We start from the raw sequence: 14,801 nt of genomic DNA, 5'->3' as shown, positions 1-14,801 counted from the left end.
CATTGTGTGCCCCCCCCAACCCCTCTTTTATGCTGCTGCTACTCTCTGTTTATCATATATGCATAGTCACTTTACTATACATTTCATGTACATACTACCTCAATTGGGCCGGCCGACCAACCAGTGCTCCCGCACATTGGCTAACCGGGCTATCTGCATTGTGTCCCGCCACCCACCACCCGCCAACCCCTCTTTTACGCTACTGCTACTCTCTGTTCATCATATATGCATAGTCACTTTAACCATATCTACATGTACATACTACCTCAATCAGCCTGACTAACCGGTGTCTGTATGTAGCCTCGCTACTGTATYTAGCCTGTCTTTTTACTGTTGTTTTATTTCTTTACTTACCTATTGTTCACCTTTTTTTGCACTATTGGTTAGAGCCTGTAAGTAAGCATTTCACTGTYAGGTCTAKACCTGTTGTATTCGGCGCACGTGACAAATAAACTTTGATTTTATTTGCATCACTTGCTTTCCAGTAGAATGGCAAAATCACAACCTCTCAGACTATATCACTCAACCATTAGGGACATACACAAATCCAATGGTTTACAAATATCTCAATGGTACCACCATTGATTGGTTTTGTAGTGCCTATGAATGAATGTCAAATCCTCAACTAATCCAGTTATATAATCACCAGATCCCTAGGTGAGTCATTTCTTCATCCTAGTGGGATGGGGAGTGTTGTGCTGGTAGACATTTTGGCTATACTGTAGATGTGTCACAGACACTGGCTGTGTAGATGCACTAGGTTATATAACCTGTTTTATTAAATATGCATAACACATTCATTAAAAATGTTAGTATTTATTTTTTGAAAATACAGCAAAAAAATGTGCTTCCATAGATTTGAGACAAACTTTTCYAATGGCTTTAATTCAGAAGTGTAACCTTTTACAATAAATATTTACATTCAATGAGACACACCAAAACCAAGAATTAAACAGAAAAAGAAAAACAGAAAAATTCCACTCAAACTGCAGGAATGGCAGACTTTAATTGTCCTAATATGGTAGGCTTGCAAATCCTAKGTGGTTTTCAAGTAAGGATAGTTGGAAGTTTGMTTAAATGGAAATAAACATAACAGAATGACTAAATCCTGTGACTTCCTGTCCCATAATAGAAAACAAGATAGTCCATTTGTTGATTCAAATCAATACATGTTTTCTATTCCACTCTGCAAACATCAAGATCTTTTTAGGATACCTACTGCAATACACTGGCAGGACCCATCCCTTTGCCACTGTTACGACAACTGGCTAAACATAAGGATTGACAAATAAGGACAAGGCTGTTTGTACACCAAGCAATTGAAGTACAAGTCAGGCAATCCCTTCATTTAACTTTAAATTATATTAAAACAGCATACTTTATTCTGAATATGACTAGTGTCCTAGTGTATTTGCAATAATCATGTAACACACAACGGTAGAGGGCAAGGCACCAGGTTGATGTAGGACATGATGAGAATGATAAGGCACCACTTGAGCAAGGCTTTCCAACTATTTTGATTTCTTCATTTATAAGCAAGGTACTTGACTTATATCAAATAATGGAGCACACACAGTTCTTACAACCATTTTTATCTACAGCTAATCAAAGTATATTACACCTCGGTGGCACAGGTGTGTGTTGCCTTAGTAATGCCTTTTAGCCTTGTCTGTAGGCATCACTCGTGACATCCCTCTTCTAGGCCTTTGTGGAGCCAGGTTCAGAGTTTGCAGGTGGCCTGGGCCACTTTCGAGCTGGTCTTTTTGTTCAGGGAACGACAGATAAAAGCTCCAGCATCCATCAGCTTTGGCAGGTCCACTCCCTGAGACAGAGGGAGAGGAAGGACAGTCACACACAAACAGGGAACTCATTGTGTGCACTGACCAGCTTAAAAAAAGATAACTGGTTCTCCTACAGATCAAAACCCTTTGTGTCGAAGTAAACACTGATGACAATGATGCTTTCAATACAGAGGAAGTAGAACACTATCTCGTAACAGTTTGCCAGATTCCATTGAACTGAGGGAGGAAGTGAAAGTGGGAGACCGGTAAAAAGAGAGGGAAAGGGTGAATTCTCACCGTCTGTATGCCAAGTCCGTGCAGCATATACACCACATCTTCTGTGGCCACATTCCCAGAAGCCCCTTGTGCATATGGACACCCGCCAAGGCCAGCCACTGACGAGTCCACAACACTGATGCCCATCTGCAAAAAGCAAACAGCATCTTCATCAAATGCATGCCAGTAGAATTCCAGTACCATTCATACAGCAATCAGAGGAMTCCTCTATATTGCACTCAGCTTCAGGTCTATGGTCAGAGTCGATATTCACGTCATAACAAGGAATTCCCCTCGACCACGCCCACAAATTGGGGAAAACATACCCCCATTGTAAAAGAGCCAACTTCGTCATAGATTTTTTTGTTTTATGTTGTTCAATGTACAGTACATGTAACCAGGTAAAAAAATCCCGACCTACGGTTTGCAATGCTCCCACGTAGGGAAATAGAGCCTGCGAGAAGAGCCCTGTGGCTTCAGGCTATTCGGGTTGGGAGAGTAGGAAATGTGGGGACCCGGTGTCCAAGTAGGCTACACGTACACTACCGGTCAAAAGTTTTAAAACACCTACTCATTCAAGGGTTTTTATTTKTTTTTACTATTTTCTACATTGTAGAATAATAGTGAAGACATCAAAACTATGAAATAACACATATGGAATAATGAAGTAACCAAAATATTGTTGAACAAATCAAAATATATTTTATATTTSAGATTCTTCAAAGTAGCCACCCTTTGCCTTGATGACAGCTTTGCACACTCTTGGCATTCTCTCAACCAGCTTCATGAGGTAGTCACCTGGAATGCATTTCAATTAACAGGTMTGCCTTCTTAATTTGTGGACTTTCTTTCCTTCTTAATGCGTTTGAGCCAATCAGTTGTGTTGTGACAAGGTAGGGGTTGTATACAGAAGATAGCCCTATTTAGTAAAAGACCAAGTCCATATTTTGGCAAGGACAAGTCAAATAAGCAAAGAGAAACGACAGTCCATCATTATATTAAGACATGAAGGTCAGTCTATACGGAACATTTGAAGAACTTTGAAAGTTTCTTGAAGTGCTGTTGTAAAAACCATCAAGCGCTCTGATGAAACTGGCTCTCATGAGGARCGCCACGGGAATGGCAGACCCAGAGTTACCTCTGCTGCAGAGGATAAGTTCATTAGAGTTACCAGTCTCAGAAATTTCAGCCCAAATAAATGCTTCACAGAGTTAAAGTAACAGACACATCAACATCAACTGTTCAGAGGAGACTGTGTGAATCWGGCCTTCATGGTCAAATTGCTGCAAAGAAACCACTACAAAAGGACACTAATAAGAAGAGACTTGCTTGGGCCAAGAAACARGAGCAATGGACATTAGACTGGTGGAAATCTGTCCTTTGGTCTGGAGTCCAAATTGGAGATTTTTGATTCCAACCTCTGTGTCTTTGTGAGACGTGGTGTGGGTGAYCGGATGATCTCCGCATGTGTATTTCCCACCGTAAAGCACGGAGGATGTGTTATGGTGTGGGGGTGCTTTACTGGTGACACTGTCTGTGATTGATTTAGTATTCAAAGCACACTTAACAAGCATGGCTACCACAGCATTCTACAGCGATACGCCATCCCATCTGGTTTGGGCTTAGTTTAATTTATTTTTCAATATGACAATAACCCAACACACCTCCAGGCTGTATAAGGGCTATTTTACCAAGGAGTGTGATAGAGTGCTGCATCAGATGACCTAGCCTCCACAATCCCCCCGACCTCAACCAAATTGTGATGGTTTGGGATGAGTCTGACCGCAGAGTGAAGGAAAAGCAGCCAAAAAGTGCTCAGRATTTGTGGGAACTCCTTCAAGACGGTTGGAAAAGCATTCCAGGTGAAGCTGGTTGAGAGAAGGCCAAGAGTGTGCAAAGCTCTCATCGAGGCAAAGGGTGACTACGCATTAAGAACGAAAGAAATTCCACAAATTAACTTTTAAGAAGGCACACCTGTTAATTGAAATGCATTCCAGGTGACTACCTCATGAAGCTGGTTGAGAGAATGCCAAGAGTGTGCAAAGCTGTAATCAAGGCAAATGGTGGCTATTTGAAGAATCTCAAATATAAAATATATTTTGATTTGTTTAACACTTTTTTGGTTACTACATTATTCCATATGTGTTATTTCATAGTTTGATGTCTTCACTATTATTCTACATTGTAGAAATTAGCAAAAATAAATAAAAACCCTTGAATGAGTAGGTGWRCTAAAACTTTTGACCGGTAGTGTAGCTATGTGTGTGGAAAACATTTAATCACAGGTAAGACATTTAACTTGTATAGTCTGTAACTCTACTTACTCTTGTAGCTGTATCYTCTATTTGTTTGTGTTGTTGGTCTTGGCTAGCTTAATGTTCTTGTTGGTAGCAAGCTAGCGCCATCATTAAAAGGGGCAATAAGAAGCCCTACAACATTACGTTTTTCTAAGACGTGAGAACGCTCTAGAGCAGGCAATGTTGAAAAGTCATCTTTAGACATGTTGTACCTTTCTTAAATGTAGTTRTGAAATTGACGAAAATTACATTTTAAAAAAGTCACYTTGTTTTTGKTGTGAGCCAATGGGGTAAACACGGGTTGGTATCCCCCAAGGCGAGCGGGGCCGCGATGTTCTATCTAATGCCAACTGGGACTATACAGTACCTGTAGGGCAATGAGAATGTTGGCCAGGGCCTGACCGTAGGTGTCGTGGCAGTGGACTGCCAGAGCGTTGACGGGCACCTCCCTGCTCACCGCCTGCAGCATCTCAGTCATGCCACCTGGTGTGCCCACGCCTATGGTGTCACCCAGAGATATCTCATAGCAACCCATGGAGTACAGACGCTTGGCTACCTGCATTAAAGAGTTACAAGTGAAATCCTCAAACAGGTTTAAAGCTCTATAACAATGTTCAATTAAATCTATTTGGAGCATAATAACATTTACAAGGGAAGATGAGATATTTCTCCGTGAAAAGGGAAAGAATGCTGGGCTTGTTCTGAGTCAGAGGAACTCACCTGAGCCACTTTGTCTGGTGACACCTTGCCCTCATATGGGCATCCCAGCACACATGACACATACCTGAGGGAACAGAGCAAGGACATGAGACTGATACCCTGGAGTCAAACAACCTGACGTCTTAAGAGGAATGTGACCAACCCTACAGAACTACAGAATATGACCAACCCTACAGATTTTCTCCATTGACAATCATTGCTCCTCATTTTCTACCTCAGCTTCTTTGTCCGTCTGTCAGTCCGTCTTACCCTCTGACTGGCACGCCGGCCTCTTTGGCTGCTTTGGTGACCTCCTCAAAGCGCTGCAGGCTCTCATCCACAGAGCAGTTTATGTTCTTCTTACTGAACAGCTCCGAGGCTGCACCAAATATGGCCACCTCTGCTGCTCCTGCCTTCACCTGGGAAAACAAACCGCAACATACTTGCTCGATACCTACAGTATAAAATAGGACACTGATTTTACAACAGTGTATGATGACACTTAATGGAATTCATAAGTTATTCTAACTTCTCGTTTTTTAAATAATTTGTGTATACGGTAGATATGATATTGAGGTGACATAAGCAGTGGCATGGAGCCCAGGTAGGAACTTACAGCTGCCAGGAAGCCRTTGAGGTTGGGGGTCAGAACGGGGTAGGACACACCTGGCCTTCTGTGGATCCCCATCATCACCTCCACCTGGTCTGCCATCTGCCAATCAGGGAAGAAAAGACACCAAAGATGATGGATAAATTAAGATGTCCCACTCAGGCCATTTACCATTTAAAACAAATTGTAAGTTCTGTCTGCTTAACGGGGTAGCTCTCCCATAGACACCAATGCATTAGCAGATGGGTCTGGTCTGCTTAGTTCATTGACTGTATATGAACTCGAAGAAATGAAGGAGTGTGATGTCTCGCTTCCTCTTCCGTCTCTGAGGACATATCACAAACTATGCAATGAAGTCTTTGCTAAGCCCCGTCACCCTTGCTTATTGTTACAACCTTGGACAAAATTTTTCCGGGAAGTCTAATACATCCACTGGCAAAATACCCTCACAATGATCTTTAACTGTGTTTCTAATACGCAATTAAACACACTATTTGGTATTTATTAAGGATCCCCACTCTCCGTGGGGTCCAGCAACATTAAGGCGGTTATTTACAATTTGAAATATTACATGACATTACATTTCATAACACTTTACCCAATACATTTAGTGTGTTCCCTCAGGCCACTTGCTAATCAGGAAACTCTTAGGGTATGTTGTGGAGAACTGTCATTACAATTGCTTCACGGGAACCTGGTAAAATTATGTTTGTAGTGTAGAAAACCACTGAATGGCTCTGAATTCACTGTCAGCATGCAGTCAAAGCTACAACCACTTTTGGAACTAACAGCAGATGGGAGTTGTATTCATAACAACTTGGCTAAACATACATTTTGAGAAAACAAGTTATATTAAGTGGCTAGCTAGTGTTAGCAACATTTGGTGMTCAATGAGACTGAGAGCTAGCTAACCAGCTGAGCTAGGAAAGAATGTAATAAAAGTATAATTTAGGATTAGAAAAATACTCCATTAACAGGCTGTGCATTTCAGGAATCAAATTAGCAAGTACTCCTGGTGCACTGCTCAATTACTTAACCATTTACATATTAATTTAAAAGAAAAATCTCCGTTTTCATTTAATTTAAACGTGAGCTTGGCTCAGGTTAGCTAGCTAAGTTATATTCATAATATAGCTAACTCATCTGCTATCGACATCAGGATATGATCTGAGTGCACTAGTTACAGTGCCTTCAGAATGTCTTCATACCCCTTGACCTATTCCACAATGTTGTGTTATAGCCTAAATTCAAAATGTATAAAATAGTTTTCTACACACAACACTCCATAATGACAAAGTAAAAACATGTTTTTCAAAATGTTTGCAAATGTACTGAAAATAAAATACAGAAATATATAATTTACATAAGTATTCACACCCGAGTCAATACATTGTAGAAGCACCTTTGGCAGCGATTACAGCTTTGAGTCGTTTTGGTTATGTCTGTATCACCTTTGCACATCTGGATTTAGGTATTTTCTCCCATTCTTCCTTGCAGCTTTTTTCAAGCTCTGTTAAGTGAACAARAACATTCAAGTCTTTCCATGGGATTAAAGTCTGGGTTTTAGCTGGGCCACTCAAGGACTTTCACATTGTTGTTCTGAAGCCATTCCAGTCGAATTCGTTATTAGAAAAGCACAAACATAACATTTTCCTTCACAACGTAAATGAGATATTTCTGTATTTAATTTTCAATAAATTTGAAAAGATGTTTTCACTGTCATTATGGGTGAGAGAAAAAATATTAAATTTTTTTAAAATTCAGTCTATAACAACATGTGGAATAAGTCAAGGGGTATGAATACTTTCTGAAGGCACTGTAGCTCGAAAAGTGGTTAGTAGCTTTGACTGCGTGCTGGCAGTGCATTTAGACCCATCCAGTGGTTAGGCACACTTCAAACTTCATTTTACCAGGTTCCTGTGAAGCAATTGTAACGACAGTCTACCACAAKACACGTAAGAGTCTCCTGAACAGCAAGAGTTTAATAATGTTTCATCTGTATATTCTATAAAGGAAAAATGGGTGTCAAATGAAGCTTTACAGTTTGCTCTGTAATATTAGCAGTATTTTGATTTCAATAATTTTCTCACAAATAAACAATATTGAAAAATATAAACATGAATATTGAAAATATAAAACATTTGATTTGTCTAATTTCTCAATATATTGAACATAATTTACTGTACAGGCATYTCAAAGTTCTAGAGTGGGATCTCTGCTAGTTTGAGTTATGTTCCAATTTGTAAAGCATTTCCAACAGAGTGAATGTGAAAATGGATTAAAATTGGTCACCCTCTGCTGGTTATTTGCAGGATGTGCAATGATACAATCCAACAGCATACCACCCTGCATCCCACTGCTGGCTTGTCTCTGAAGCTAAGTAGGGTTGGTCCTGCTTAGACCAGATGCTCCTGGAAGTAGTGTTGGAGGGCCAGTAGGAGGCACTCTTTCCTCTGGTCTAAAAAAAATATCCCAATGCCCCAGGGCAGTGATTGGGGACATTGCCTTTTGTAGGGTGCCGTCTTTCAGATGGGACATTAAACTGGTGTCCTGACTCTCTGTGCTCACGAAAGATCCCATGGCACGTAAGAGCAGGGGTGTTAACCTTGGTGTCCTGGCTAAATTRCCAATCTGGCCCTCATACCGTCATGGTCACCTAATCATCCCCAGCTTACAATTGGCTCATACATCACCCTCCTCTCCCCTGTAACTATTCCCCAGGTCATTGCTGTAAATGAGCATGAGTTCTCAGTCAACTTACCTGGTAAAATAAGTTATATTTTCATTTTTTTTTTTTTAAATACAAGTAAAAGAGGGGCTGTGATTGCCAACTATGCCAATTTCTCTGTAGAAAAATGGGCAATAACTCTAAAACTACCCGAGATTCCACTCTGGAACTTTGATATGCCCGTAGAGTATATTATGTTCAACAATATATCGATATATAACAATAGACATGTTTTATATTTTCTATAATTATGTTAATATTTTTCAATATTCATATATGAATGTAATAAAATTGTTATTGAAATCAAAATACTACCCATATTACAGAGCAAGTAGTAAAGCTTCATATGAAACACATTRTTCCTCTGTAGCACATACAAATGAAACATTATGGAGTCTTAAAGGAGGCCTGGGTAAGGCCAAAATGTAAAATGTTCTAACTTTAAGTATTTCTCTATTAAGATACGAATGTCAATACGCTGCTCAAAAAAATAAGGGAACACATTAAACAACACAATGTAACTCCAAGTCAATCACACTTCTGTGAAATCAAACTGTCCACTTAGGAAGCAACACTGATTGACAATAAATTTCACATGCTGTTGTCAAAGGAATAGACAAAGGTGGAAATTATAGGCAATTAGCAAGACACCCCCAATAAAGGATGGCTCGCAGGTGGTGACCACAGACCCATCTCTCATTTCTATGCTTCCTGGCTGATGTTTGGGTCATCTTTGAAGTTGGCGGTGCTTTCACTCTAGTGGTAGCATGAGCGGAGTCTACAACCCACACAAGTGGCTCAGGTAGTGCAGCTCATCCAGGATGGCACATCAATGCGAGCTGTGGCAAGAAGGTTTGTGTGTCTGCAGCGTAGTGTCCAGAGCATGGAGGCGCTACCAGAAGACAGGCCAGTACATCAGGAGACGTGGAGGAGGCCGTAGGAGGGCAACAACCCAGCAGCATGACCGCTACCTCCGCCTTTGTGCAAGGAGGAGCAGGTGAGGCACTGCCAGAGCCCGGCAAAATGACCTCCAGCAGGCCACAAATGTGCATGTGTCTGCTCAAACGGTCAGAAAGCCTCCATGAGTGGTTATGAGGTCCACAGTCACAGGTGGGGGTTGTGCTTACAGCCAACACGTGCAGGAGTTTTGGCATTGCCAGAGAACACCAAGATTGGCAATTCGCCGCCACTGTGCTCTTCCAGATGAAAGCAGGTTCACACTGAGCACATGTGACAGACGTGACAGAGTCTGGAGACGCGTGGAGAACGTTCTGCTGGCCTGCAACATCCTCCAGCATGACCGGTTTGGCGTGGTCAGTCATGGTGTGGGGCAATTTCTTTGGGGGCCGCACAGCCCTCCATGTGCTCGCCAGAGGTAGCCTGACTGCCATTAGGTACCGGAGATGAGACCTCAGACCCCTGTGAGACCCATAGCTGTGCGTTTGGCGCGGTTCCTCTTATGCAAGACAATGCTAGACCTCAATGTCTGGAGTGTGTCAGCAGTTCCTGCAAGAGAGGCATTGATGCTATGAACTGGCCCCGGTTCCCAGACCTGAATCCAATTGAGCACATTGGACAACATGTCTCGCCCATCACAACGCCACGTTGCACCACAGACTGTCCAGGAGTTGCGGATGCTTTAGAGTCAGGTCTGGAGGAGATCCCTCAGGAGACCATCCGCCACCTCATCAGAGCATGCCCAGGCGTTGTAGGGAGGTCATACAGGCACGTGGAGGCCACACACACTACTGAGCCTCATTTTGACTGTTTTAAGGACATTACATCAAAGTTGGATCAGCTGTATGTGTGTTTTCCACTTTAATTTTGAGTGTGACTCCAAATTGCCAGCCCTCCGATGGGTTGATAAATTTGATTTCCATTGATAATTTTTGTGTGATTTTGTTGTCAGCACATTCAACTATGTAAAGAAAAAATAAGAATATTTCATTCATTCAGATCTAGGATGTGTTATTTTAGTGTTCCCTTTATTTTTTTGAGCAGTGTATATGTCAACAATCCTTCCAAAGGACCCTTCTATGGCATTCAATTTAGTTAAAATTCCCCAAATCATGGTCCCAAATCACTCTAGTAAGCTCACCTGTGGAACCCATTTCGGGGAGACAAAGCTCGTGGCTTCGATGACAGAAAGACCTGCCTCTGAGAGCATGTCAATCAGGTGAATCTTAACTTCAGAAGGAACGACAGTCTGACAGGGCCAACAGGAGAGAGACAGGAGTTATGACAATAACATCTGCAACAGACTGCAACCGGTGGCTTTTGACCCAGTTCCCCATAACTGGAATGACTAACTTTTTCCTCATGAGTTTGAGTGACACGCCCACCCACTCAAGCCAATGCAATGGACCGCCAAAAATATGTAATTCACTGGTGGACTGATTAAAAGTATAAAATCTTAATAAAGTGAAATATTACCTTCTCATTTTGCAGGCCATCCCTGGGTCCCACCTCCACTATCTTTACCCTCTCTGGGAGAGTTTTCCCTGRAGACGCGCCATCCTGAACCTGTCAACAGAGCGTTGTTAGACAGTGCACGTAACGTTAGTTAAAAGCAACGCACACAAGAACCACACACGCTCAGATTAAGGCAAACCATATCGCATTATGTCTATGACATTGACGGTTATACCAAAATATAGTATCACACACACATTTTATAAGCGGCCTTTATCATCAATTCTAACAAAAACAGCTAGCTAACCTAGTATCAATGATACTGGTACTGTAGTCGCTAGCTAGCAAACGTAGGCTAACAGCGGGCGCTTGTGTTTAAAGGGCACTCATTTGRAATCAAATGTAGCTAGTCAAAAAAGCAAGCCACTGCATTGAGGAGACATTGAAAAAGAAAAACATATGGACTTACTAATTTTGCCACTGCTGCTGGACGACTCAAGGATAAACATTGATGACCCATTCTAGAACCAAAACAGCTTCTGTTGACAAATCTCATGACAGCCGCCATTTTAGTCCAACATTAGCGTTAACGTCAATTTCTTCTTCTTTGGTATCATGGCGTTCGCACATTTTGTTTGTGCATGCTGCCACCTACTGTGTGGTAGCATGTGTTCAATCACGTTACATTTGTGATACAAAAATAAAAAGGAAGCGAGAGAAAATACAAAATTGCACCACCAACCAACCCTACACCTATATACCACAATATAATAAAAATCAAAGTCTCGAAATATCTTAGAACTCTTCTGCAGTCAAATCTCGTATACCCAGGTACTTCTCTGCAGCTGCCACCTACACTCATTAAAGACCCACTGRCCCATTCCACTACTTTGGCCCTATCTTCTCCTGAACCATGCCAACGGCCTGGGAGGATGGGACACCACCACTCAACACACCCTGTAACTCTTCTGAAGTCAAATCTCGTAAACCCAAATACTTCTCTGCAGCTGCCACCACATCTATTTTCTGTGATTTACAGTGCGTTCCATTTCTGCAGCACAGAAGATAACCATTGCTATGAACGCTAAGAAGCCAACCTTACTGAAGCATATATCACTCGTTGGCTTATCCCTCTGTGCTGGCACCAATCTACTCTCACGATCCCTCACCCTTGACCCCATCCTCCTCTACTTTCTTCACTGCCTCATCATATGACACCTTCTGCACTACTCTGACTCTGGGCACTTCAATCTGCCTCTCTCGCACCGGACACTTCCAATCCCCAACAACATGGGCACCCCTACAGTTGACGCACACAACTTTATCCACTGAAACTACACAATCATCTGTCCCATGCCTATGGGGAGTGATTCAGGACAGAATTCAGCCTAGTGAAGCTACTGATACCTCTCACCAAGTCCCCTAACATCTTCCTAGCGCAATAAGATACTGCCATCAATTAACATGGATTGTCAATGGAGACAKGTTTTTTTTCTATGGTGTCAAACCGCCGACACATTCATGTCATGTTCATGTCACGTGACACATCATATAGACATTTCTTATGAAAGATCTCACCTTGAACGCCTTAAAACATCTACATAACATCTGCGTGTACATCATGCTTTCACGTTGTGTACACGCGATACTTATGTGTCACATATTAGTTTATGTGTAAGTTTTGTTTTTATTAAAGATCTCACCAAATATGCATTTCACCTCTATATAAAAAATATGTATATGGCTAGTTGATTTGCAGCCAGCTCTCCTTCTCCGTGGCTGACGTGAGTAAGACATTTAAACGCGCTAACCCTAGCAAGGCTGCCGGCCCAGACAGCATCCCTAGCCGTGTACTCAGASCATGCGCCGACCAGCTGGCTGGTGTGTTTACTGACATATTCAATCTCTCCCTATCCCAGTCTGCTGTCCCCACATGCTTCAAGATSGCCACCAATGTTCCTGTACCCAAGAAGGCATAGGTAACTGAACTGAATGACTATCGCCCTGTAGCACTCACTTCTGTCATCATGAAGTGCTTTGAGAGACTAGCCAAGGATCATATCACCTCATATCACCTCCACCTCCACCTGCCACCCTAGACCCACTGCAATTTGCGTACCGCCCCAATAGGTCCACAGATGATGCAATCGCCATCACACTGCACACTGCTTTATTCCATCTGGACAAGAGGAATACCTATGTAAGAATACTGTTCTTTGATTACAGCTGATCATTCGACACCATAGTACCCTCCAAGCTCATCATTAAGCTGGAGAGCCTGGGTCTCAACACCACCCTGTGCGTTTGGGTCCTGGACTTCCTGACGGGCCGCCCCCAGCTGGTGAAGGTAGGAAACAGCATCTCCACTTCACTGATCCTCAACACTGGGGCCCCACAACGGTGCATGCTCAGCCCCCTCCTGTACTCCCTGTTCACCCATGACTGCGTGGCCATGTACGCCTCCAACTCGATCATCAAGTTTGCAAACGACACAACAGTAGTAGGCTTGATCACCACCAACAACGAGACAGCCTATAGGGAGGAGGTGAGGGCACTCGGAATGTGGTGTCAGGAAAACAACCTCTCACTCGACGTCAACAAAACTAAGGAGATGATCGTGGACTTCAGGAAACAGCAGAGGGAGCACCCCCCTATCCACATCGACGGGACAGCAGTGGAGAAGGTGGAAAGTTTTAAGTTCCTCGGCATACACGGCACGGAAAAACTGAAATGGTCCACCCACACAGACAGCGTGGTGATGAAGGCGCAACAGCGCCTCTTCAACCTCAGGAGGCTGAAGAAATTTGGCTTGTCACCTAAAACCCTCACAAACTTTTACAGATGCACAATCGAGAGCATCTTGTCAGGCTGTGTCATCGCCTGGTACGGCAACTGCACCACCCACAACCGCAGGGCTCTCCAGAGGGTGGTGCATTCTGCACATGTAACAGTTTAACTTTATGGCGTCCTCTCGCCCCGACCCGGGACCCTCTGCACACATCAACAACAGTCACCCACGAAGCGTCGTTACCCATCGCTCCACAAAGGCCGCGGCCCTTGCAAAGCAAGGGGAACCACTACTTCAAGGTCTCAGAGCAAGTGACATCACCGATTGAAAGGCTATTAGCACCGATTGAAAGGCTATTAACTAGATAGCCATTTCACATCCGTTACACACAACGCATCACTGGGGGCAGACTACCTGCCCTCCAGGACACCTACAGCACCCGATGTCACAGGAAGGTCAAAAAGATCATCAAGGACAACAACCACCCGAGCCACTGCCTGTTCACCCCGTTACCATCCAGAAGGCGAGGTCAGTACAGGTACATCAAAATTGGGACCGAGAGACTGAAAAATAGTTTCTATCTCAAGGCCATCAGACTGCTAAACATCCATCACTAACAAAGAGAGGCTGCTGCCTACATACAGACTTTTAATTATTGGCCACTCTAACAAATGGATCACTAGTCACTTTATTATTGACACTTTAATAATAATGTTTACATATCTTGCATTACTCATCCCATATGTATACTGTATTTTATACCATCTATTGCATCTTGCCTATSCAGCTCGGTCATCGCTCATCCATATATCTATATGTATATATTCTTATTCCATRCCTTCAGATTTGTGTGTATTAGGTAGTTGTTGTGGAATTGTTAGATTAATTGTTGATTTTGCTGCACTGTCGGAATAACATCTGCTAACCATGTGACCAATACAATTTCATTTGATTTGATTACTGTGTAGGTATGCCTATTTCTCAAATCAATATGGACAAGAGGGCTTCTTTGTTGGAGGGAGCCCTATTCAGAAAGAAGATGTAGCCTATGTCTCCAGCACAGAGTTCAAACAACTGGGAACTCGGCAATCTCTGAATTTAGACTTCAGTGCATTCAAGACAACTGGGAACTCGGAACTCTGCAATCTCTGAATTCAGACTTCAGTGCGTTCAAGACAACTGGGAACTAAAAATAAATCATCCAAACTCG

General features: G+C 42.7%; 1 protein-coding gene across 2 annotated transcripts; it reads right to left on the bottom strand.

Annotated features, from left to right (window-relative positions):
- Positions 1 to 866: 866 nt before the first annotated feature.
- On the bottom strand, positions 867 to 11,404 carry LOC111963173 (hydroxymethylglutaryl-CoA lyase, mitochondrial). Of its 2 annotated transcripts, XM_023986444.2 has the most exons (9): positions 11,273 to 11,404; positions 10,825 to 10,914; positions 10,490 to 10,597; positions 5,670 to 5,765; positions 5,324 to 5,472; positions 5,075 to 5,138; positions 4,722 to 4,910; positions 2,079 to 2,204; positions 867 to 1,822 (listed from the first exon to the last, which is right to left on the bottom strand). In XM_023986444.2, exons 1-9 carry the CDS (start codon positions 11,369 to 11,371, stop codon positions 1,721 to 1,723), a joined length of 1,023 nt encoding a protein of 340 aa, XP_023842212.1. In that variant the 5' UTR covers positions 11,372 to 11,404; the 3' UTR covers positions 867 to 1,720. The 2 variants fall into 2 exon arrangements, with proteins under 2 accessions (XP_023842212.1, XP_023842214.1); XM_023986446.2 differs by lacking the exon at positions 10,490 to 10,597 and having other exon boundaries at positions 11,273 to 11,400.
- Between the last annotated feature and the right edge of the window lie 3,397 nt (positions 11,405 to 14,801).

The sequence above is a fragment of the Salvelinus sp. IW2-2015 genome, linkage group LG4q.2 (genome assembly GCF_002910315.2).
Source record: "Salvelinus sp. IW2-2015 linkage group LG4q.2, ASM291031v2, whole genome shotgun sequence".
In the NCBI taxonomy this organism is placed as follows: Eukaryota; Metazoa; Chordata; class Actinopteri; order Salmoniformes; family Salmonidae; genus Salvelinus; species Salvelinus sp. IW2-2015.
Note: the sequence above shows the minus strand (reverse complement) of the source record. Positions and strands in the feature narration are given on the sequence as shown.